The 26931-nt window shown below is 35.1% G+C and overlaps 1 protein-coding gene across 3 annotated transcripts in view; it reads right to left on the bottom strand.

The window, feature by feature from the left end:
• BBS9 (Bardet-Biedl syndrome 9) overlaps positions 1–26931 on the bottom strand; it is a 464828-nt gene that overhangs the window by 257485 nt on the left and 180412 nt on the right. For all 3 annotated transcript variants that reach the window (XM_078059433.1, XM_078059432.1, XM_078059434.1), the window contains exons 13-16: positions 24487–24589; positions 22293–22397; positions 20034–20048; positions 13426–13566 (exon numbers count right to left, since the gene is read on the bottom strand). In XM_078059433.1, the coding sequence (XP_077915559.1) occupies positions 13426–13566; positions 20034–20048; positions 22293–22397; positions 24487–24589 (364 nt within the window). The remainder of the gene's footprint in view (positions 1–13425; positions 13567–20033; positions 20049–22292; positions 22398–24486; positions 24590–26931) is intronic.

Below are 26931 nucleotides of genomic sequence, written 5' to 3'. Positions count from 1 at the left end.
GTATATTGAGAGGATACTACAGGGGCGCCTGGGTGGCTCAGTCAGTTAAACATCTGCCTTAGCCCAGGTCATGATCCCGGAGTCCCAGGATCGAGCCCGGCATCGGGCTCCCTGCTCAGTGGAGTCTGCTTCTCCCTCTGCCCCTCACCCCATTCGTGCTCTTTCTCTCTCTCTCTCTGTCAAATAAATAAATAAAATCTTAAAAAAAAAAAAAAAGAAAGGACAATACATCTTTCAGTGTGATTTATACCAAGAATGCACAATTATGCTAAAATCCAAAAATTAATCAATGTATACACTTATGAGCATAGCAAAATATACAGAGTTGTTGAATCACTATCTTGTACACCTGAAACTAATGTAACATTGTGTCAACTATACTTAAAGTCAAGGGGCGTCTGGGTGACTCAGCTGGTTAAGCATCTGCCCTCAGCTCTAGTCATGATCTCAGGGTCCTGGGATCAAGTCCCATATTCGGCTCTCTGCTCAGTGAGAAGCCTGACTCTCCTTCTCCCTCTGCCCATCCCCCCTGCTTGTGTGCACGCTCTCTCTCCCTCTCTCTCCCTCCCTCTCTCAAATAAATAAAATCTTTAAAAAATAAAAATAAGGGGCGCCTGGGTGGCTCAGTCATTGGGCGTCTGCCTTTGACTCAGGTCACAATCCCAGGGTCCTTAGATTGAGTCCCACATCGGGCTCCCTGCTCAGGGGGAAGCCTGCTTCTCCCTCTCCCATTCCCCCTGCTTGTTTTCCCTCTCTCGCTGTCTCTCTCTCTGTCAAATAAATAAAATCTTTAAAAAATAAATAAAATAAAATAATTTAAAAATTTTTAAGTCAAAAAAAAAGTATCAGTTTAATTCACCTATAAATAGCCTAAAGAAGAAAATGATTACAAATATCTCAATTGATGTAGAAAAAGCATTAAGAAAATCCAATATAAAACAAACTCTTGCAAACTTGGTATAGAAGGGAACTTCCTCAAATGGTATAGGACATCTATAGACTACCTACAACTAAAACATACTTAATGGTGAAAGCCTCAACATCCACTCTGCCATTTCTACTCAACATTGTCCCAGAGGTTTTAGCCTAGATAAAATGCTAGCAAGAAACAAACAGAATCTCTAGATTGGAAAGGAAGAAGTAAAATGGTTTTCATTTGCAGATAACATAATCTTTATGTAGAAATCTGAATAAATCTACAAAAAAGACTAGTAGGACCAGTAAGTGGTTTAACAATGTTGCATAATACAAGATCGATATACAAAAGCAGTTGTATATCTATGTATAGGCATACCTCACAGATACTGTGGTTTGGTTCCAGATGACCATAATATACCAAATATTGCAATAAAGCATGTCAAATGAATTTTTTGGTTTCTCAGTACATATAAAACTTACATTTACCCTATACTATAGTCTATTAATTATGCAACATTATATCTAAAAATACAATGTACATACCTTAATTAAAAAATACTTCATTGCTAAAAAATGCTAACCATCATCTGAGCTTTCAGCAAGTTGTGACTTTTTGTTGGTGGAGGGTCTTGCCTCAGTATTGATGGCTGCTGACTGATCAGGATGGAGGTTGCTGAAGGTTTGGACAGTTGTGACAATTTCTTAAAATAAGGCAACAATGAAGTGTGTCACATCCTTTCAAAAAAGATTTCTCTGTAGCATGCAATGCTGCTTGATAGAATTTTACCCACAGTAGAACTTCTGTCAAAATTGGAGTCAATCCTCTCAAACCCTTCCGCTGCTTTATCAACTAAGTTTGTGTAATATTCTAAATCCTTTGTTATCATTTCAACAATCTTCACAGCATCTTCACCAGGAACAGATTCCATCTCAAGAAACCACTTTCTTTGCTCATCAAAAAGAAGCAACTCCCCATCCCTTATAAGGATCCCTTTATCATGAGATGGCAGCAATTCAGTCACATCTTCAGGCTCCACTTCTAATTCCAGTTCTCTTGATATTTCCACCACATCTGCAGTTACTTCCTCCACTGAAGTCTTGAACCTCTGCAAGTCACCCATGAGGGCTGAAATCAACTTCTTCCAAACTGCTGCTCATGTTGGTAGCTTGACCTCTTTCCATGAATCACAATGGTTCTGAAATAGTGAATTTTTTCCAGAAGGCTTTCAATTTACTTTTCCCAGATCCATCAGAGAAATCATTCTCTATAGCAGCTACAGCCTTAAGAAATGTATTTTTTAAATAATAAGACTTGAAAGTTGAAATGACTCCTTGATCAATGGCTGCAGAATGGATATTGTGTTAGCACGCATGAAAACAACATTAATCTCATTGTCTATCTCCATCAGAGCTCTTGGGTGACCAGGTACACTGTCAATAAGCAGTAATATTTTGAAAGGAATTTTTTTTTCTGAGCAGTAGTTCTCAACAGTGGGTTTAAAATATTAAGTTAGCGGGGCGCCTGGGTGGCTCAGTCATTAAGCGTCTGCCTTCGGCTCAGGTCATGGTCCCAGGGTCCTGGGATCGAGCCCTGCATCGGGCTCCCTGCTCTGCGGGAAGCCTGCTTCTCCCTCTCCCACTCCCCTTGCTTGTGTTCCCTCTCTCACTGTGTCTCTCTCTGTCAAATAACTAAATAAAATCTTAAAAAAATAAAATAAAATATTAAGTGAGCCATGTTGTAAATAGATGTGCTGTCATCCAGGCTTTGTTGTTTAATGCATAGAGCACAGGCAGAGTAGATTTAGCATAATTCTTAAGGGTCCTAGGATTTTTGGAATAGTCAGTGAACACTGACTTCAACTTAATCATTAGGTGCATTAGTCCCTAACAAGAGAGTCAGCCTCTCCTATGAAGCTTTGAAGCCCAGCACTGACTTCTCCTCTCTATGAAAGTCCTAGATGGCATCTTCTTCCAGTATCAGGCTGTTACATTTACACTGAAAATCTGTTGTTTATTGTAGCCACCTGCATTAACTATCTTAGCTAGATCTTCTGGAAAACTTGCTGCAGCTTCTACATCAGCTCTGCTGCTTCCACTTTGTACATTTACATTATGGAGATGACTCCTTTCCTTAAACCTCATGGACCAACCTCTGCTAAGCAAAATTTTTCTTCTGCAGCTTCCTCACCTCTCTCAGCCTTCATATAATGGAAAAGGGTTAGAACTTAGCCCCAGATTAAGCTTTGGCTTAAGGGACTGCTGTAGCTGGTTTGGTCCTCTATCCAGACCATTCAGACTTTCTCCATATTATCAATAAAGCTGTTTCGCTTTCTTATCATTCATGTGTTCACTGAAGTAGACATTTAATTTCCTTTAAGAACTTTTCCTTTGCATTCACAACTTGGCTAACCATTTGCGGCAAGAGGCCTAGCTTTTGACCTATCTCTGCTTTTGTGATTGCCTTTCTCCTTAAGCTTAATCATTTCTAATTTTTGGTTTAAAGTGAGAGACATGTGACTCTTTCACTTAAACACTAAGAGGCCATTATAGGATTATTAATATGCCTAATTTCAATATTGTTGTGTCTCATGGAATAGGTATGCCTGAGGAGAGGCATACAGACAGAGGAATGGCCAGTGGAGCAGTCAGAACACACACAATATTTATCAATTACGTTTACCACCATAAATAGGGGTGGTTCATGGTACCCCAAAACAATTACAATAGTAACATCAAAGATCACTGATCATAGATCATCATAACAAATATAGTAACAATAAAAATTTTCAATTACCAAAATGTGACACAGAGACATGAAGTAAACAAATACTGTTGGAAAAATGGTGCCAATAGACTTGCTTGACCCAGGGTTGCCACAAACTTTCAATTTGTAAAAAATGCAGTATCTACAAAGCACAATAAAATGAGGTTTGCCTGTACTAAAAAAGCACTATTTGAAACTGAAGTAAAACAATGTAATTTTCAATAGCATCAAAATATATTAAACACTTAGGGATAAATCTGACAAAAGATTTGTAAGACCTGTACATTGAAAACTACAAACTCTCACTGAGAAAAATGAAGTAAGCCCTAAATAAATGAAGGTCTCTACTTTCATCTTAAGAAACTAGGATAAGTAGAGTAAATTGTACCATGTTTAATATTGTTAAGATGTTGTTTCTCTCCAAATTGATCAACAGACTTAATGCAATCCCAATTCCAATCAAAATCCCAGCAGGCATTTTTTTTAAATTGACAAACTGATTCTAAGATTCATATGAAAGTGCAGGGATCTAGAATATCCAAGACAACACTGAAAATAGAAGAATGAAGCTGGGGAAATTATACTCCCTGACTTTTGGACATACATATTTATAGTAATTAGGACACTATACTATTGGTATATAGCAATAATACTGGTGGGCAAAGACAAACAGATCAATGGAATAAACTGAAGAGAGCAGAAATATATATAGTTTTTCAGATGATTTATATAGCTCTATGATACATAGTCAGATGATTTTCAACAAAGTTGCAAAGGCGATCCAATGAAAAAGGATAGTTTTTTTTTTTTTTTAGGGGGGAAATCGGAGGGGGAGACGAACCATGAGAGACTATGGACTCTGAGAAACAAACTGAGGGTTCTAGAGGGGAGGGGGGTGGGGGGACGGGTTAGCCTGGTGATGGGTATTAAAGAGGGCACGTATTGCATGGAGCACTGGGTGTTATACGCAAACAATGAATCATGGAACACTACATCAAAAACTAATGATGTAATGTATGGTGATTAACATAACATAATAAAATAAATAAATAAATAAAATAAAAATGTTTTAGACCATTTACTACAACTTAGAAAAAACTGAGTTAAAATAAGCAGAGCAAAATCAAAGCTAACTGTAAAGAATAAGCTAATATTGTCTGTCTCCTAGTTCACCAAGAAGATATGCCTCAACAGCACTGCCGAAATGATTTCTTTTGTTGCAAGAAATATCAGGTGCAAAATATCTGTGGCAAGAATGATCATCTTTTTCATTTCCCCTGGATTAAGAACTATTCTCTATTCATACTTATTTATTGAAAGTCTTTCCAATTCCTAATAAGTCAAATCATTGCTAAACACATGTACATTATTTTTAGCTGATAAGCAATATAAAATGAGCTCATTTTAATTTTATCTGGACTTCCTTTAATTGAGTGCCTTTAAAATGAATGAAACAAAAAAACTGTTCATGTAATCATGAAAAATAATTTTACTTTGTATGTTACTTTCAGTTTATAAAGCCTTTTATACTTTTCAAAAATATAGTCTGAGGTTATCTTAATTGATTCTTTCAATAAGTCTTTTGAAGTAGATGAGGTAGCTATTATATTTAAACCCCAGGTCTTTCTGTGAAATTAAATTAAAATGGATTCCTACTTTTTTAAGAAAAATAGTTCAAATTCCACTGTGTAAGTTTTCTTTCTTTAATTTGAGGAGATTCATTTTAAACTAGTAACTTTTATGTTCAATCATCCTCAAACTTAGCAGAAGGAAAGAAAATAAATATCAGAGTGGAAATAAATAAAATAGAGACTAAAATGATGATAGAAAGATCAATGAAACGAACCGTCAGTTCTCTGAAAAGATAAACAAAACTGACAAACTTTTATCTACATACACTAAGAAGAGAGAGAGCTCAAGTAAATAAAATCAGAAATAAAAGAGAAATCAATACTGATACCAAAGAAATACAAATGATCATAATAAACTACTATGAACAATTATACATCAACAGGTTGGACAACCTAGAAGAAATGGATACATTTCTAGCAACATACAATCTTCCAAGACTGAATCATGAAGAAATAGAAAATCTCAGTCAACTGATTATTAGTAGAGATTGGTTCAGTAATCAAAAGATTCCCAACAAGCAAAAATCCAAAACCAGGAAGTTTCACCAGTGAATTCTACCAAACATTCAAAGAAGATTTAGTACCTGTCCTCAAATTCTTCCAAAAAATAGTGTGGTGATGAATGTTAACTAGACTTATTAGGATGATCATATCACAGTGCATACAAATACTGAATCATTACGTTGTACACCTGAAACTAATATAATGCTATACGTCAATTAGACTTCAAGAAAATGAACAAACAAATAAATAAGATTTTTCAAAAGGATATTTTTTTCAAAAGTAGTGCTGGAACATTAGATGTTCATATGTAAAAATAAGAATTTTATCTGTATCTCACACCATAAAGAAATACCAACTCAAAATAAAAAAAGAGACCAAAATGTAAATTTAGAAAACTTCTAGACAAAAACATGGGAGGAAAGCGTTGTATACTTGAGGGAAAGATTTTTTAGATATAACGTTCAAATCATGATCTGTGAAAGAAAAAACTGGTAAAATTGGGCTTTATCAAAATTAAGAACTTCTGCTCTTCCAAAGACATTGTTACAAGAATGAAAAGATGTGCCACAGATTTGGAGAAAATATGTGCAATTCATATAATCTGATAAATGACTGAGAAGGCAGACAAAAAAGAGGACATGCTGAATAATTCCATCTTATAAAATTCCAGAAAATGCAAACTAATCTATAGTGACAGAAAGCAAACCAGTGGTTGCCTGGGAATGGGGGATAAGGGATTATAAAGGGGCACAAGGAAACTTTTTGGGATGATGGATATTTTCAGCATTGTAATTGTGGAGATGGTTTCCCAGGTATATAGAAACATCCAAAGTTATCAAAGTGTATACTTTAAACATTTGTATATAAGTTATATTCCAATAAATTTTTTAAAGATTTTGTTTATTTATTTGAGAAAGAGAGGAAGCACATGCGATCGGGGTAGGGGGAGGTAGGGGGCAAGTAGGAGCAGAGGGGGAAGAAAAGGGAAGGGGAAAGAATCTCAAGCAGACTCCGAATTGAGTGTGGAGCCCGAGGTGGGGCTCGATCTCATGACCCTAAGACCATGACCTGAGCGAAAACCAAGAGTCAGTCACTTAACTGACCAAGCCACCCAGGCGCTCCCCAATAAAGTTATTTTTTTAAAAAAAGCAAAAAATACACACTAGAGCTGTTTTGAAAATTAAAGAATGTATTAAAATGTACCAAAAGAAAATATAACTAAATATCTTATAATCTTAATAAATAGAGGCCATTCTAAGCACAACATGAAACTTGAAACTATAAAGAAAGCAATTAATAAAATTAAATCTTAAATTAAATTTTACCACATAAAAATATAAACCTTATATATTAAAAAAATACAAGTAGTTAATGAAAATTACAAAATGCCTATGCTAATAATTTAGAAATGTAAATTTTAAAAAGGGATGTCATTTTTCATCTATGTCAAAAATTTCCAAAATCCAGCTGCTACCCTTGGTATGAACCCTGATGTTTTTTTTTTTGTTTTGTTTTGTTTTTAATTTTTTTATTGTTATGTTAATCCCCATACATTACATCATTAGTTTTAGATATAGTGTTCCATGATTCATTGTTTGTGCATAACACCCAGTGCTCCATGTAGAATGTGCCCTCCTCAATACCCATCACCAGGCTAACCCATCCTCCCAACCCCCTCCCCTCTAGAACCCTCAGTTTGTTTTTCAGAGTCCATCGTCTCTCATGGTTCTTCTCCCCCTCCGATTTCCCCCCCTTCATTCTTCCCCTCCTGCTACATTCTTCTTCTTCTTTTTTTCTTTCTTAACATATATTGCATTATTTGTTTCAGAGGTACAGATCTGAGATTCAACAGTCTTGCACAATTCACAGCGCTTACCAGAACACATACCCTCCCCAGTGTCCATCACCCAGTCACCCCATCCCTCCCACCCCACCCCCCACTCCAGCAACCCTCAGTTTGTTTCCTGAGATTAAGAATTCCTCATATCAGTGAGGTCATATGATACATGTCTTTCTCTGTTTGACTTATTTCGCTCAGCATAATACCCTCCAGTTCCATCCACGTCGTTGCAAATGGCAAGATCTTATTCCTTTTGATGGCTGCATAATATTCCGTTGTATATATATACCACATCTTCTTTATCCATTCATCTGTTGATGGACATCTTGGCTCTTTCCACAGTTTGGCTATTGTGGACATTGCTGCTATAAACATCGTGAACCCTGATGTTTTTGGGCACATAACCTGATACAATTATTCTGGAAAGAAGGTTGGCATTTAATTAAAGTTTTCAAATGTGCATACTCTTTAACTCAGTCATTTGTCTTCAAGGAATTTCTCTAAAGAGAATCAGAGAAGCATCAAAAAAAATAACTATATACACAGTACCTCCAAAACAAGGGGATGTTATGTAATCATTAAAATATAAATTTATTGACAAGGAAAATAGCCATATATTTGAGTAGCATAAAAGACTGTTACAGCTGCATGCTATTTGTTATTCCATTTAAGTAAAATTTTTGTGTAAAATTACTGGTATCATGGCATACTCTGAACGTCAGCTAATTTTTTTTTTTTTTTAAAGATTCTATTTACCTGACAGAGAGAGACACAGCGAGAGAGGGAACACAAGCAGGGGGAGTGGGAGAGGGAGAAGCAGACTCCCAGTGGAGCAGGGAGCCCAATGTGGGGCTCGATCCCAGGACCCCAGGATCACGACCTGAGCTGAAGGCAGACGCTTAACGACTGAGCCACCCAGGCACCCCTGAACGTCAGCTAATTTAACATCTATTCCCCCTTTCCTTTAGTCCATCTATATTAGTTCTCAGCCTCCTTTACAGCTAGAGGAGGCTATGCAGACACTATTATGGCTATTGAGACCTAAGTAGAAATTTCCTAAGAATATTATAGAAACATGCCTTTCTGATAAAAGTTACACGTGTTGCTATAGCTACCTCTTTCCCCTACCTCTTGCCTTGTAGTCAGGTATGATGACTGAATCTGAGGCAGTTTATTGTCATGTGCCAACCAACACACTAGAGAAGGCACAGTGCAAAGAAAGAAAAAAGCAGGGGTGCCTGGGTGGCTCAGTCGTTAAGTGTCTGCCTTCGGCTCAGGTCATGATCCCAGGGTCCTGGGATCGAGCCCTGCATCAGGCTCACTGCTCACTGGGAAGCCTGCTTCTCCCTCTCCCACTCCCCTTGCTTGTGTTCCCTCCCTCTCTGTCTCTCTCTCAAATAAATAAATAAAATCTTTGGAAGGAAGGAAGGAAGGAAGGAAGAAAAAAGCTGGGTCTCTGATAATATTCATAAACCACTACACCAGCTTCTACTGCCCACTTATCCCCCCTCGCTTTATGGGGGGATATATATATATATATATATATATATATAATGTACTTTATATATATATAGTATAAATATTACTTAGTGCTTAAGTAACATTTAGCCAAAACCACCCCAGATGGTTATTATATACATAAGTAAATATATAGCCATTAAGCATATTAAAGCTTTTTATAATTATATTCTCTAAAGGCAAGGATTTGGGGTACTAGATACCTCCATTCGAATATCGTTGATAGAGTTAGTTGATAGGGCCCTTTAGTTAGTCAGTTTGACATTATATTTCAAAAGCTTTAAAAATATTCTTATCCTTTGTTTGACTCTGTAATTCCACTTTTAGATATTCATCAAAGAAATAATAATAAATTTGAAGGAGTACTGCTACAATATATTTATAATATTAATAAACTGAAAACAACATGTCAAAAACATAATGCTGGCCAAATGATTTTATAGTATGGATTTATGATAGGATATTATTCAATCCTTAAAATCATGTAATAAAAATATCTAATTATGGGGCGCCTGGGTGGCTCAGTCAGTTAAGTGTCTGCCTCCAGCTCAGGTCATGATCCCAGGGTCCTGGGATCGAGTCCCACATCGGGCTCCCCACTCCGCGGGAAGCCTGCTTCTCCCTCTCCCACTCCCCCTGCTTATGTTCCCTCTCTCGCTGTGTCTCTCTCTGTCAAATAAATAAATTTAAAAAAAAATATATCTAATTATATAGAAAAATACTTCACAGCATTATGCAAAGTAAAATCCTTTGGGGATAATGAAAAATATTTTTATAAAGATTAGGGAAATGCGATTTCAAGCTATATTACAAAGCTGTGATCACCAAGACAGCATGGTTCTGGCACAAAAACGGACATATAGACCAATGGAACAGGATAGAGAACCCAGATATGGACCCTCAACTCTATGGTCAAATAATCTTTGACAAAGCAGGAAGAAGTATGCAATGGAAAAAGACAGTCTCTTCAATAAATGGTGCTGGGAAAATTGGACAGCTATATACAGAAGAATGAAACTCGACCATTCTCTTATACCATACACAAAGATAAACTCAAAATGGATGAAAGACCTCAATGTGAGACAGGAATCCATCAAAATCCTAGAGGAGAACATAGGCAGTAACCTCTTCGACATTGGCCACAGCAACTTCTGTCAAGACATGTCTCCAAACGTAAGGGAAACAAAAGCAAAAATGAACTTTTGGGACTTCATCAAAATAAAAAGTTTCTGCACAGCAAAGGAAACAGTCAACAAAACAAAGAGGCAACCCACAGAATGGGAGAAGATATTTGCAAATGACACTACAGACAAAGCACCAATTTCCAAGATCTATAAAGAACTTCTCAAACTCAACACCCAAAAAATAAATAATCAAGTCAAAAAATGGGAAGAAGACATGAAAAGACACCTCTCAAAAGAAGACATACAAATGGCTAACAGACACATGAAAAAATGTTCATCATCATTAGCCATCAGGGAAATTCAAATCAAAACCACACTGAGATACCACCTGACACCAGTCAGAATGGCAAAAATTGACAAGGCAAGAAACAACAAATGTTGGAGAGGTTGTGGAGAAAGGGGAACCCTCTTACACTGTTGGTGGGAATGCAAGTTGGTACAGCCACTTTGGAAAACAGTGTGGAGGTGCTTCAAAAAATTAAAATAGAGCTACCCTATGACCCAGCAATTGCACTCCTGGGTATTTACCCCAATGACACAGATGTAGTGAAAAGAAGGGCCATATGCACCCCAATGTTCATAGCAGCAATGTCCACAATAGCCAAACTGTGGAAAGAGCTGAGATGCCCTTCAACAGACAAATGGATAAAGATGTGGTGCATATATACAATGGAATATTACTCAGCCATCAGAAAGGATGAATACCCAACTTTTGCCTCAACATGGATGGGACTGGAGGAGATTATGCTAAGTGAAATAAGTCAAGCAGAGAAAGTCAATTATCATATAGTTTCACTTATTTGTGTAACATAGAGAATAGCATAGAGGACATTAGGAGAAGGAAGGGAAAAATGAAGGGGGGGACATCGGAGGGGGAGATGAACCATGAGAGACTATGGACTCCCAAGAAACAAACTGAGGGTTTTAGAGGGGACGGGGGTGGGGGGATGGGTTAGCCCAGTGATGGGTATTAAGGAGGGCATGTATTGCATGGAGCACTGGGCGTTATACGCAAACAATGAATCATGGATCACTACATCAAAAACTAATGATGATAGTTTTTTAGTATGGTGACTAACATGACATAATTAAAAAAAAAAAAGATTAGGGAAATGTCATGAAACATAAGTAGACATTGCTAGATGGTGGAATTACCAGTAATTTTTGTTTTCCTCCTTTTGGTTGTCCATTTCTAAATTTCACATTTCTTTTGTAATGAGAAAAACTAAAGTTATTGTAAATAGACCTATATTTGTTCAGAACAAAGAACTGAAATAAACAAATAGGAAGAGATGTAGATTAAATCTAGTTTTATTTCTTCTCTATGAAGCTCATTAATTTGTTTACTTCAGCTAAAAAACAGATTCGCAATAGCAAATTTATCTGACATCAACATAGAAAGTCTTATACATACCAAGAGTAAAAAGCACTCTCAAGAAGTAAAAAGTGAAAAAGTAACAAGAGTACTTATTTTAAATAATTACAGGATTCCATCATGTCCAATATGAATGCACATCCAGCAACTCCAAAAGAGAATATGCCAAATCATATACATTGGATATGGGGGAAAATTTTTTTAAATTTGTCATTGAGTCCCATTTCTAGAGTAAGTAAGAAGCAAAAATATGCTGATAAGCCTAAGATAACCTATGACATAAAAACAATTGAGCCTAAAATCAGGAGGAAAATGGATGAGTTATCTAAGCTTTCCTTAGTTCTTCTTATCTAATCCATATCTTACAGAGATTACCTCTCTGGTTAAAAGCATCCATTTTTATTCAATCTCTGTTGGTTTTCATCCACCTATAGTGAAAATCACCCACTCAGAAGCCAGGGTCTTAAACATTTTTCAAAGGCACCAATAAATTCAGTGTGCAGCATGCCATTTCCAACTATATTCCCAGGAGAGTATAGGAGACCCAAGGAACTAATACATTTGTATAAGATGTTGTAAGGATAGTGACTCTTTCCACCTTTTTTATAACCCAAATGTGTTATAAGAAAATTGAGAAGAAAGAGAAGGGAAGGGAAAAGGAGAAAGAAACCAAACAGTATAAAACTATTTGCTAACAAAGTGTGTGTGTGTGTGTGTGTGTGCGTGTGTGTGTCCAAACTCAATTCAAACTAAAGAATAGATTAATTGTAATAAAGAGTATTTAATTTTGGAGATTTTTCATTGAGTTAGATATAAATAAAGCTTTTTAAACACTTCAAATTAATGAAAAATAAATTTTAAGCACTTTAAGTAGTTAATAACACAAAAGTTGACTTACCATAAATTTCTAAATCTTGTGGAAAATACTCTTTGTATTCTAAATCCTATCCACTAATGCCTGGGTCCCCAAGGATGCATATCATAGTCAACAGTGCCAATTTTTAATAAGGGATTTGAAAAGGTTGATTTAATTCCCAGATTTTTTTTTTTTAATTCCACCCCATCACCAGGATTAGAAACCCTGGTTACTGAAGATGTTTTATCCAATCAACATCTCTCTCTTTTCTAAGCTACTCAGAAAGAAAAACTGATACCTGGAGAAAGTCACACCTTCACAAATTACCCCAAATTCACTGTGATATTCAAGCTTTATATAAGAAGCCTCTTTCAAAGGATCAGAACCAGAGAATTGAACAATCGCCCCCTCCAGCTGCTGGAGAAAGCAAAACCACAAAGAGCATCTACTTATGAGATTACTTTTTAGGGGCATAGAATATACTTTAAAAAGGTACATAGCCAAAAACCTACAATAAAGATGAATAATAAATATTTACATTCCAAGCCAAAAAATTCCAGTCTAAAAAGAAACATTTGATGTTTTCATTTCTGAATACTGAAGCAAAATGATTATAATAATTTTAATCAAACTTAAAAGGTACACCTTATTACCTTGTTGATATAAGCTATTTGCCTTTGAACAGGCAAACAAGAGAGAAAAATCTTTGAGGCATTTTTATATTCTGACTTAACAATTATCTGATAATTACCCTATCATTACCTGCTGATGAAGGATTCCATTCTGAATTCTTAACATTTCTGATGTTACAGGCATGTTACTTCAAAAGTCCTACCTGGAAAGAGACTGAGAAGACTAACTGGAGATTTGTTGGTATCAATAGTTAGTTTGTGGCTTGCAGTTTTTGAAGGCTGACCTGGTAGACAGATTAATTTCAGGGGAAGTCTAAATTTACATTGGATAACCCGAGGAATGCCTGAAATAAAAAGAGAGAAATGTAGATTCATAGACTTGACAGAAAATTTGACCCCCCAAAATTTGAACTATATTAATAATTTGAGTAGCAATATATCTTATTTTAAAATTTTGCTCCGGCCCATTTCATTTAGCATAACTGAAAAAACTACAAAGTATTATCATAATACAAATTTTTATATTATTGTCAAAAAGTTCAAGACAAATATAAAATCCTGAAAAAGAGCATAGGCATGATGTCTGCCTTTAATATAAGATCATACTTTAAAAAACTTCACAGGTGAACACTATACAACACGGTATATTTACTCAGAGAGGGAGACAAACCATAAGAGACTCTTAATCATAGGAAACAGACTGAGCATTGCTGGAGGGGAGGGGGCTGGAGATGGGGTAACTGGGTGATGGACATTAAGGAGAACACGTGATGTAATGATCACTGGGTACTACATAAGACTGATGAATCACTGAACTCTACCTCTGAAACTAATAATACACTATATGTTAATTAATTGAATTTAAATTAAAAAAATTTTAAAAGAAGGCAAAAAAAAAAAAACCCAGTTAATTCAATTTTATATTCAATTACTGAACCGTCTTTAAACTAAGATCTTCAAATCTCTAGCCCCTAAAATGAGCAAATATGTATATGAAATCTGTATCAGGAAGATGCTATATGACCTTATCTAATATTTTTTCTACCACCAAAAAATTTAAATCTTTAGCTATTTTTACTTATTGAAGATTCAAATTACAATTAAAAATCTACAATAAATTATAAGCATGAAGGCAGAATTTGCTCTACTGTAGTTCTACTGAAGTTCATGTCATTTTACACAGTAATATTAAAAATATTACTTTCATATGAATTAAATTTTTCTCAATCCATTTAACTTTACATATCACTGTTAAGTGACATTTTGAAAGTATTACATGGTCATTCACTGAATTTTTCAGTACATTTACAGGCATATTGAAAAACGTAATTAAATAAATAACAATGAAGAGTTTTATGTCAAAATTAAAAGTTTTTAAGATCATTCCTTTCAGGGGCGCCTGGATGGCTCACTCGTTAAGCATATGCCTTCGGCTCAGGTCATGATCCCAGGGTCCTGGGATCAAGCCCTGCATCTGGCTCCCTGCTCAGCGGGAAGCCTGCTTCTCCCTCTCCCACTCGCCCTGCTTGTGTTCCCTCTCTCGCTGTCTCTCTCTGTGTCAAATAAATAAAATCTTAAAAAAAAAAAATCATTCCTTTCAATATATTTACAGAGAATGAAATTGAAACCAAAGCAAATTAGGTTCTCTACTTACAAATCTAGCAAAGCCATTCTACAACTTCAATGTTCTCTCCTTTTATTCTAGGATTCCACCTTTGATTGGATAAGATAAAAGGTAATATACTGAAACCTCTATCTTAGTATATTGCTGTAGAGAAATGAAAAACTTAAAATGTCCTACTCTACTTGATGTAGCCACACATTAATTCCTTTATCTCTTTATAGTGGAGTCAGTGAGCAGCCTAAAAATAGCAAAAGCAGAAGCAGTTAAAGCTTGGGGACATGATCCCAAAGCAGGATCCCTAGAATTAGCGATATATTCTGTTAATGCCAATTGGAGTTGTAGGGCTTGCTCGACATCCAAGCTGGTAGTACACTTTCCAGCACTATTTATTCACGAGGATAGTGAGAGATCTCAACAATGGCAAGCATACTGATATATGAGGTCAATTAAATACTTTTTCAGAGCATGTGGAGCATATTTGTGATTCTCTTCAACATAATCTATTATCCATTAAATTTTACATAGCTCATTTTTTGCTGATAACCAACAGATGTTAAATTCACTTCTCCTGGAATCCTAGATGCAAATTATAACTGGTGTCTCTTCAGAAAAGTCCCAAGGCATTATTTCCTGACATTCTCTGAGGTTTTAAAGGCATGTGTATTTGTACTTTACAATGATGAAATGTTCTGTTTCAAAATATTATGGTAACATGATCTAAGCTACTGCTCAAACCACAACCATCAATATCACCATAAAAATATTACAAAGCATTATTTTTTCCAACTTCATATATTCCATATAACCCCAAATTATGGAAATATACCTACTAATATGTTTCCTCTACAATATATAAATTCAGCCTCAATTAATAGATGCAGCCTGGAAAGAACAAAGACACTAAAACCTATTTCCATTTCCTTCATTTTTAATGAATGTAGTAATGGAAAAAAATCCTTCATCTTTTGACAATTTTGTACAGGCACGAAGAGAAGCTACCTTTCTATATACTTTCACCCAAAGTCTGAGCTAAGTGTTCAAACAAAATTTGACTATAAATGTCCTTCTAAAACTATACTGCTAAAACTGTGGCTCTACTTCACTTGGATCAGATAGATACTACTTGAGTTGGTGGTAAAAAAAAAAAAAAAAATTAATCACAATCAATAACACTGGCCTTATGTTACTGAGTCTATATATTTGAAGATTATTACCCTAAATTTCCAAGAACCTAGAGCTAAAGAAACTGGTCATATATATATGTTTTCAGAAATTGAAACAAATGGCTTGCAAGCACTAATGAACCCAAGAAGGGAAATACATTATAACTCAATTCACAACTCAAGTCAGTTAATGACAGTATCACACACTAGGGCAATGGTCTGCAGTTGCTAAGATTTGTAGAAACCCTCCAGAATTGCTTTTCTTTCCAAGAACTGTAAACCTGTTTCATAGGACATTTGGAAAACATTATTTTGAAAAATGATGACACTCATACTTAATAAAATGATTATGGCTATTCTTTAAATGCTGGCAGCTTGAAAAGTTTTACCATTGGCGGGGGGCGGGGGGTAGAAAATGAAATCCTTCAGAAACCAGTTTAAGGAAACCATATCTTTAAAAAGAAAAATTGTAATGCCAGTATTTAACACTACTTTCCATTAAATTAAAACCCCAGTCTTTTAAAATACAATCTCCAGTATTTAGACATGGGGTTTATCAGAGGCACATTTCTATTGAGCTTTACACTTTCTTGAAAAACCTGAAATGAAAATTTGGCTAACAATTTATTCTTCAGGTTGTGATTGCATCTAAGAACCTGAAGCCAGAGGTATAGAGGTATGTGTGAATGCATGCATATATGTACCTATAATAAGGAAAGAATTGCATGTATTTAAAGACATTTCAAATTTGCTACTAGAATAGCTTTTGACTTAGATGAAAGTCTAATTGGTCCTAACTTTGCCTACCATCAGTGATATTTTCTCTATGTAGTTGGAAAAACAGTCTCTGTATCTGGCTTATTCAAATAACTCTCTGTTAGGCTGAGAAAAAAAAAATTGGTCATTTATAATACTCAAATATTGGCCTACTCGTTCATCAGAATGACTTTGTTCTGCAGTTTTTTACCAAATATAATCACCTCTCCTTCAGACACTTCCCTTTCTAGCCTAACAGAGGAAATGGATAGTCGCAACTACTCTGGTGCAATTAATCACAAAATTATTTAACACTTAGAGAGAAAATTCACATCAAATCCACTCTTGACAGAACAATTTCTCCAGGAAGAGAATTCTAATTACACCTGGCACACCCAAGAGCCCAGTATCACTGTCAAGAGAGAAGCCAAATGTGCTTTGGGGGGGGGGGGGGAAGAAAAAAAGAACATATATATCAGAGTAGAATAACTATATATATTACACATCTATATAATGCCTTCAGAACTCTTTCCAGGGGCCTGCTAGAGTCATTTCATTTTTAAAACAAGGAACCCCAAAGCAGTAGCAATGTCTGGGAGCCAGAACTTCCTTGATCCCTTCCTGTTATGTCTGGCTACGTACTGTGCCCCATCTGCAGTCATGTTTTACACTGCCCATGTCATGTAACTTTAATGCAGACATAATGGAGACTAACTCTTATGGGACAACATAAAACCTCCTTTGCTTCTCTTTTTCCACATGTAAAAGCAGGACTGCTTATCTGCAAAGAGCCTGAACAGATCAGGCCAATAAAATGGACCAGTCTTTGAAATTTGAAGCCTTGTGTGTAAATTAAGATCTAAGTAGCAACATATTATTTAATCTTGCCAACTAGGTGAAGCTGAATATTGTAACCCTACTCCGTAAAGCTTAATTATAATTTAAAAATATATCATAAGAGATTATTAGCTTTGTATTGAAATACTAAAATTTCCATGTATTGTGATTTTTTTTTTCTCATGGTTTGGGCTGAATTTACAGTAAGAGGGAGTAAATTCCTTTCAATAATAACCTTTACCAGTTTTTTAAAGTTAAAATAAATCATTTAAATAATATGGTATTTTACAAAAGTTAGTATAAAATCTTACTAGCTAGATCCAATCTTCCCAAGTAAAATGTAAATATTCATTGTTAATAATCAGTTATTTTTAATAACCCAAAATCCTAATTTGACAAGTATATTTCATGTTATTAAGCTAACACTTACTCCTATTAAAATGTTTCTCATATAAATATATTTTCACTTCCCAGATACAATGCAACTCAAGTTGTTGGCATTACCAAAACTGTATGAGTAAATTACTGCCATTATTTTTTAAGTATTTCTTTATTACTAATTAATATTGTTATCTAATATTTATCTTAAAATATCTAATAAACTGAGATAAACCACCACAGTAAGTCTGTGTCTAGAAAGAAAAATAGTCAAAGTAGGATATACTCTAAGTGCCTGTCATCTACCCTGACATCGCACAATTCAAAGATGAGTACTTAAACGTTGCTCCGGAGGAGCCCAAAATCTACTAGGGAAACCTAAGGAACAAGCTTAATGAAATTCATATTATGATTGGTATTGCAGCAGAGTCATACATAAAGGATTTGGGGAAAACAAAATAGGTAACAATCAACATTGGCCCAGGTAAGTTCAAGGGGTCAGAACCTTGATGACATTGCCCCACAAATTCTAAACAAGATAAGAAACAGGCCCACAGAATAAGTACTCATAGTGCTCTGATTAGAGAGAGCAGCGGATCTATTCGGACACATAGAAAACAGACAATTTGTATGTCTCAAAAGATGTGTGCATCAGTACAGGTAGTATATAATGTCAGTTTGTGCTGATACTCATGACGCTAACATTGATCACTTGGTGATGGTAGTGTTACCAAACCACTCCTGTAGAGATACTGCTTTCTCCTTGTAATTAAAAAGTAATCTATGAGGTAATGTTTTGAGACTGAATATTCTATTACTCCAATGAATTTAGTGTCCATTGATGAATCTTTCCTGAACTATTACAAAGGTTTTGCAAAATAATGATTCTCTAATTCTATCACCCATTCTACACTTATTAGCTGACCTCCTTTTGCAGAGTTTTCCCTCTATATGTGCCTTTATTTTATCACTGTACTCACAGATTCTCTGTCTTCAACATATTATAATAAATTATCATTATTATGATTTTGATGCTCAAAATGTCCCATATCTAGCCAGTGGAAACTCCTCCACTGGCTTCTGAATCATTGTGAGGTACTGTGATCATTTCTCTTGACCACTTCTTTGCTCTCTGACCCAACAATATAGAACAGGCTCTCTTATTTTCCCTTCTCCAGACCTGGAAACAGCCTTTTCTCTAAGAACTCTGATCCCTTTGACTAGAGATGGTACTCAGATGTGAAGATCTCTGCAACAGAGGTGTTCACTGCTACTGAGCTGAAGCCTGAATAGGTATCTGCCCCATCTCCATCACCTCTACTCTACTCCACTGCAATAACCTCCAGCTGCACTTCTGACAGGCAATTTGGCTTCAAAACCAGTTCTTCACATTGAGTCAGAGTGATCTTTCCAAAATACAAATCTGTTCCTGTCCTTTCTGGGGCAAAAGCATGTGTGTGCATGTTCACATCCATGCACTTCATGACATACTTAAAACCATTTAGTGGCTGCCCTTTGGTCACAGAATAAACATCAAAACCACTAGCATGATCAAAAAGACCCCACAGGGCCTATCCTTTCTATACCCGAGTGACATTTTGACCACTTTACCCCAGCCCTCAATCAATTAAAAAAAAAAAAAAGATAGAAAGAAAGAAAAAGAAAACAGACAATGAGAATTCAGTGATGAACACCATTTTTTCTTATTCTTTAAGTAAAATAAGATAGCAGAGCATATGAGTAAATCACCAATAACTTACAGATATAAGTGGTCAATGACACTTCTGATTTTTTTTTTTTTCAAAAAAGTCATGGAGCTTCATTCTTTTTCATGACTCTGAAACAACTAATAATGAATGAAAAGTCTCTATGTGAGGAAACATTTATGATCCTCTCCATAGCCACATGAAGGCACTGAATCATCCTAAAGAAGTTTCTATAGTTAAAATAGCAGTCTATAAAAATAGTTCATTCATGGTATAATACCAGTTCAATTCACTGACCAAATTTCAATTCTGAAATTCATTTTGTTCTAAATTATCTTTTCACTTACCATCAGGATTTCGATCTATCCATCAGAGGCAATGCAAAAAAGGATAGGGGAGAAAGAATGCAACAAATTATTTGTGGTAAAATTACAACACAAATTTAATACACATCTGCTTAAAAATATAAATTAAAGAGGGCACGTATTGAATGGAGCACTGGGTGTTATATGCAAACAATGAATCATGGATCACTACATCAAAAACTAATGATGTAATGTATGGTGATTAACATAACATAATAAAGTAAAATTTAAAAATATATATATATAAATTAAAATTTTTGAGATTCTCTCAGATGATTTAAATGGCCCCCAATAAAAATAAGTCAATTCACAACTGAAGAATATAACATGAATAAGTGAAATCTAACAATATATTTGTACATTCATTCTCAGAAGTCAATGACAGTGTGTTAATCCAGTGTAAATGTGGCAAAAAAAAAAAAAAAAAAAGACGTAAGGTATATGATCTAGACCAAGAGCAAACCAGACTCAATATGTAAATGACATCAAGAGGATTAAATGAATTGTTGGGAAAAAAATTTGAGGGAAATGCCAAATACACAATATTTCCAGTTACTCTCGCTTATATTATAATGTCTTTTTGTTTTGGCTTGTCTTGGTATTCCTTTATTTTTATAGACTTTTTTTACATTTTAATTTCTAATTAACTTTCAACTAATTAATGCTATGCTCTTTGGTTTAGCAATAATTTATAATCTTTTAAATTCTGTCTATAGAAAAGCATAATAGTTAAAAATGGTATGTATAACCATAAGATCCCAGACTGATTTTACAACTTTATAACGTATTTTTAAAGCATTTTGTCCACTTGCTATGTAACCCATTTCTCTATTTTAAATTCATATTCAACCAGTGTCACCCCTTTCCCTGAAAACAAATGAAATACTTAGTTGAATTAAGGCATCAACAGTCTCTACAACACTTATTTGAAGTGTAACAAGGATAAAAAGTGTAAAAGTGCCTATGATTATTGAGACGCTCAATTAATGATAAATGATCTAGAGCTTTTAGCCAAATATTTCTTTCTTTTTTATTTCACAACTCAAAATTAAAATAACATTAAAACTTTCAATGTTCTTTTCAGAAATATCCAACTAAGGAAGTCTATCTCTCTTTGATGCCTATGGAAGTTTTGTATTTCTTTCTGAAGCCAGCTTCCTCAAAGTCATTTAAACATAAAATATTTACATAACCCCAAATTTTGAAAATATAGATAAATGATTAAAATGGTCAATTCTGGTTAATAATGAATTTTTTTAACAACTTAAAGCAAAATAACTTACAAAGCAGAAGAAGTAGATTTTGAAAACATGTATTAAAGTTATAAAATTATCTTAGAGTATAGGGTTGTCAATGCATAAGCCAGAAAATACACTTAGACAAAATTAAAACTATAATTATTAAAAAACATTGCTAAATACACAAAGTGGACATCAACAGAAAAGAAAAAGATAATCAAGGCATCTCTAAAACTTTTAGAACTAAAAAAACTGTACAGAAATGTCTAAAAAACACAAATGCAACATTGCTAAAATATCCTATTATCAGTTACACTATGTTAAAACATTGAAAAAAAAAGCAATGACTAATTATTCATATTCTACCAATAAACAGATTGTCAAACAGTTAATATGAAAAATTCACTGCACAGGGAAAAAAACAAACTATAAAATTTGACCAAACGAAGTTGAAATTTACCACTAACTGAATCTCAACCGGACTGAAGATAACTTTTTTAATTTAAAAAGAGTTCCATGAAAAAGCACAGATCAAATTTTAGTAAATCTGTTCTTAAATATTTTAACACGTACGATACTAAAGAGTTTTATTTAGTCATTAAAACAGTGTCTGAAACTCTGAATATTGCTTTATATTAGAGCATTTCATAATAGTCTTTTTCACTAATTCACACAAGGCTTTTCTTCTTTGTTCAAATAAGTGAAGTCTAATACCATTCTTTGAGTGTGAATAAAAATATATCATATTTGCTATTAATTGAGAAGACAGAATCAAACATTATATGTGGAAATCAGCTAAATAGACTTATCTCTAATAATTCATAACACATAACAGTAATTTGGACATATAATTTTATTTAACACTAGGAAAGAATTATTTTTCCATTTAGTAATATTTTACAATGTGTTTTTCAGTCTTAAACACTTAAATATTTAACTCATAACCTCAATATTTTAAAAGGAGTAATTAGGCTTATAAATCTGTGAACAACTGTGTGCTTACCTGATGGTCTGGAATAAGAAACAACAGCATTTCCTTCCAATTGAGGTGGTGTATAACTCCCTTTCAGATAAACAGAAAAGGATACTGTTCTACTCATCTCTGGTGCTATAAGCAATGTAAAAGTAATATTAAGTTACAAAATCTTGGACAATTATTATTAACAACAGTTAAAATTATGCATACACTACATGCCAGCTAGTATCCTAAGCACTTTACATGGATTAATTTATTTAATCCTCACAATAACCCAGTAAGGTGTGTACTATTATTGTCCCCAACTTTTGTGCATGAGGAAACTGGCTACGGAGAGATTAAGAAGCTTGCCCAAGGTCATACAGCTAATAAAGAACTGGAAACTGACTTCAGAACAAGAGTGCCCATATTCTACATCACTGCTTCTCTTTAGTCAGATGAATAGGCAGCATGATCAGAGAAATATGTACACAAAAAGGCAAGAGAATCTGGGAACAGGGATTAGTACAGTTTATCATGGCTAGAATACAGACTGCAGGAGAAAATGGGAGGGGGGACTGCATAAGGATGTAACTATAACTGTAACGACTTTGCAGATTGTACATAGACTTCTACATTCATGTATTTGACCTCCAACCTGTGTTAGGCAGTCTTAAGAGGTTTTTAACTGGAAAAATAAATTGTTCAGAATGTGTTTTAGAAAGACAAATTGGTTTCCTGAGATTAAGAATTCCTCATATCAGTGAGATCATATGATACATGTCTTTCTCTGACTGACTTATTTCGCTTAGCATAATACCCTGGAGTGGTGGGGGGTAGGAGGGATGGGGTGGCTGGGTGATAGACATCGGGGAGGGTATGTACTATGGTGAGTGCTGTGAATTGTGTAAGACTGTTGAATCACAGACCTGCACCTCTGAAACAAATAATACATTATATGTTAAAAAAAAAAAAAAAAAGAAGATAGTAGGAGGGGAAAAATGAAGGGAGGGAAATCGGAGGGGGAGACGAACCATGAAAGACTATGGACTCTGAGAAACAAACTGAGGGTTCTAGAGGGGAGGGGCGTGGGGGGATGGGTTAGCCTGGTGATGGGTATTAAAGAGGGCACGTACTGAATGGAGCACTGGGTGTTGTGTGCAAACAGTGAATCATGGAACACTACATCAAAAACTAATGATGTAATGTATGGTGATTAACATAATAAAATAAAAAAAATAAAAATATATAAAAATAATAATTAAAAAAAGAAAGACAAATTGGAAGTACCATGAAAAAAAATTAGAAAATAAAGTGAGAACCCAATGATTGGGCATCACCTACAAGGTTACTTCAACCATTCAACCATTCATTCAATGTTTCAATTAATATTTTATTGAATTCCCCCTATCTGCCAGGCGCACTCAAGTAAGGGTTGATAATACAAAGGCAAAAGAGAGAAATAGGTTCTTGACTTCATGAATAAGATACAGAATGACCAGCTGAACAGCAGCAGTAAACAAAGAAAGGAAAAGACTAGAAAGGTAAAGCAGAAATCATTTTGATGGGACTAATGACAACTGGGATGCAAATGATAGGACATGAGAGATTCTGTGCAAAGAAATCTTACCAAGAGTGGCCATTTATGACCTACTATTTTAGGCATTATTACAGGTATCTTCCATAGCTTCATTTTCTAATTAAATCTGCAAAACAGCCCTGCAAGACAGATATCACTATCCCCTTTCTGCAGATTAAAAGAAATTGAGGTCCCAAGTAATTACTAAAGTAGCTTGCTGAAGATTACACATTGAGTAAGTGTCAGAGCCAGAATTCAAATTCAGGCCAGACTCCAAAGCCAATATTCTTTCTTCACACATAACTGATTCAATAAACAGCTCACTAGAGAAACACCAATAAAGAAAGCCTTCCAAACTATAGTATTTAAATACAATTACAGGCCCATCTAGTTAAGGAAAGCACTTGAAAATCTATAATTACTTCAGCTCAATGACCATTCACTGAATACTGCTATTTTTTAAAAAAAGTATCATTCATGCTTGATGTTTAGAGGGGAAATACAAGCAAAACAACACAATCATTGATTTTAGAAAGATACCAGCCTCACTATTCAGACAAGAAATATAGCCATGAAATAAACATACTAACCAAAAAAAAATTTCTTTTAATTAAAAGAAAACCTCACACCATGATAGACTTTAAGCCAAAACAGAACACTTACCCATAAATTCAAAGGTGAACTGATCACAGGTCAATACTAAAGGTGGTTGCACATAGACTGATAATTTGGCTTTTTGCAGCGCCAGTCGATTCTGCAATGTGACCTAAGGAAACAGAAATTGTTATTAATAGAAAATTACATTTTATCCAAATTGATAGGATAGCAAAAGTATGTAAAAAATCATTAGCAAATAATTAGGAAACATTATCTGAGAAAAAATGAGTAGTGGCAAAACATAACATGTAACATAAATAGTAGATTAACTGGTAAGTAAGTAAGTGGTACTTTCTACCGTTAGAAACTGGACAAAGGAGTTAAACAGACTTTCCTTCAAAGGAGATATAGAAATGGCCAAACAAGCACATGAAAACATGCTCAATATCTTTAATCACTATGAAATAGAAGTTAAAACCACAATGAGATACTACTACACATCTAAAATGCTATAATCAAAAGAACAGACACAAAATAGGTGTTAGCAAGAATGTGAGGAAAAACACCTCATACATTGCTGATGGGAATGTAAAATGGTATAGCCATGCAAGAAAATAGTTTCTTAAAAAATTAAACATAAATTTACCATATGACCTCACAATTCCATGCCAAGAGAAATGAAAACATATGTCCCCCCAAAAACTTGTACACAGATTTCATAGCAGCATTCTTCACAATAGCCAAAAGTAGAAACAACCCAAATGTCCATCAGCTGATGAATGGATAAACAAAATATGGTATATCCTTACAATGAAATAGTATTCAGTGTATTCAGTAATCAAAAGAAATGAAGTACTGGCACATGCTACAACATGGGTAAACCTTAAAAACATTGTGCTAAGGGGTAGAAGCCAGTCACAAAGAACCACATATTGTATGATTCCATTTATATGAAATGTCCAGAATAGGCAAATCTATAGAGACAGAAAATAGATTAGAAGTTGCTGAGGGATGGGAATGGGGGAGGGGTTGATGATGGAAGAGGAAAGGGAGCATGTGGTTACTTTAAAGGGGGACAGAAATGTTCTAAAATTAAATTCTGGTTATGGTCCCACAGCTCTGCAAATATAGTAAAAATCACTGAACTGAACTCTTTATATGAGTAAATTGTACGGTATATGAATTATATCTCAATAAAGATATAAAAAATGTTCTATCAAAAGCAAAGGACATTGCTGCTATAAACACTGGGGTGCACGTGCCCCTTCGGATCACTACATTTGTATCTTTGGGGTAAATACCCAGTAGTGCAATTGCTGGGTCATAGGGTAGCTCTATTTTCAACTTTTTAAGGAACCTCCATACTGTTTTCCAGCTGCACCAGCTTGCATTCCCACCAACAGTGTAGGAGGGTTCCCCTTTCTCCACATCCTCGCCAACGTCTGCCATTTCCTGACTTGTTAATTTTAGCCATTGTGACTGGTGTGAGGTGGTATCTCACTGAGGTTTTGATTTGGATTTCCCTCATGCTGAATGATGTTGAGCACTTTTTCATGTGTCTGTGGGCCATTTGGATGTCTTCTTTGGAAAAATGTCTGTTCATGTCTTCTGCCCATTTCTTGATTGGATTATTTGTTCTTTGGGTGTTGAGTCTGATATGTTTATAGCAGCAATGTCCACAATAGTCAAACTATGGAAAGAGCCAAGAGGTCCATCAACAGATGAATGGATAAAGAAGTGGTGTATACACACACACACACACACACACACACACACACACACAATGGAATATTATGCAGCCATCAAAAAATGAAATCTTGCCGTTTGCAATGACGTGGACAGAACTAGAGGGTATTATGCTAAGCGAAATAAGTCAGTCAGAGAAAGGCAATTATCATATGATCTCACTGATATGTGGAATTTGAGAAACAAGACAGAGGATCATAGGGGAAGGGAGGGAAAAATGAAACAAGATGAAACCAGAGAGGGAGACAAACCATAAGAGACTCTTAATCTCAGGAAACAAACTGAGAGTTGTTGGAGGGGAGGGAGGTGGGAGGGATGGGGTGGCTGGGTGATGGACATTGGGGAGGATATGTGCTATGGTGAGCGCTGTGAATTGTGTAAGACTGATGAATCACAGACCTGTACCCCTGAAACAAATAATACATTATATGTTAATTTAAAAATTTTTTAAAGAGGGGCGCCTCGGTGGCTCAGTTGGTTAAGCGGCTGCCTTCGGCTCGGGTCATGATCCCAGGGTCCTGGTATCAAGCCCTGCATTGGGCTCCCTGCTCAGCGGGAAGCCTGCTTCTCCCTCTCCCTCTGCCTGCCTCTCTGCCTACTTGTACTCTCTCTCTATCTCTCTGTCAAATAAATAAATAAAATCTTCTTAAAAAAATTTTTTTAAATAAATAAACACATTAAAAAAAACAAAGGAAAAATCTGCCCTGCGTTTGGTGAATAATTACATCATGAAATATGTATTCATTTTCTTTTCATGTATAGATG

This window comes from Halichoerus grypus, chromosome 12, assembly GCF_964656455.1.
Source record: "Halichoerus grypus chromosome 12, mHalGry1.hap1.1, whole genome shotgun sequence".
Classification (NCBI taxonomy): Eukaryota; Metazoa; Chordata; class Mammalia; order Carnivora; family Phocidae; genus Halichoerus; species Halichoerus grypus.
The sequence above is the reverse complement of the archived record's forward strand: the minus strand, read 5'-3'. Positions and strand labels throughout refer to the sequence as shown.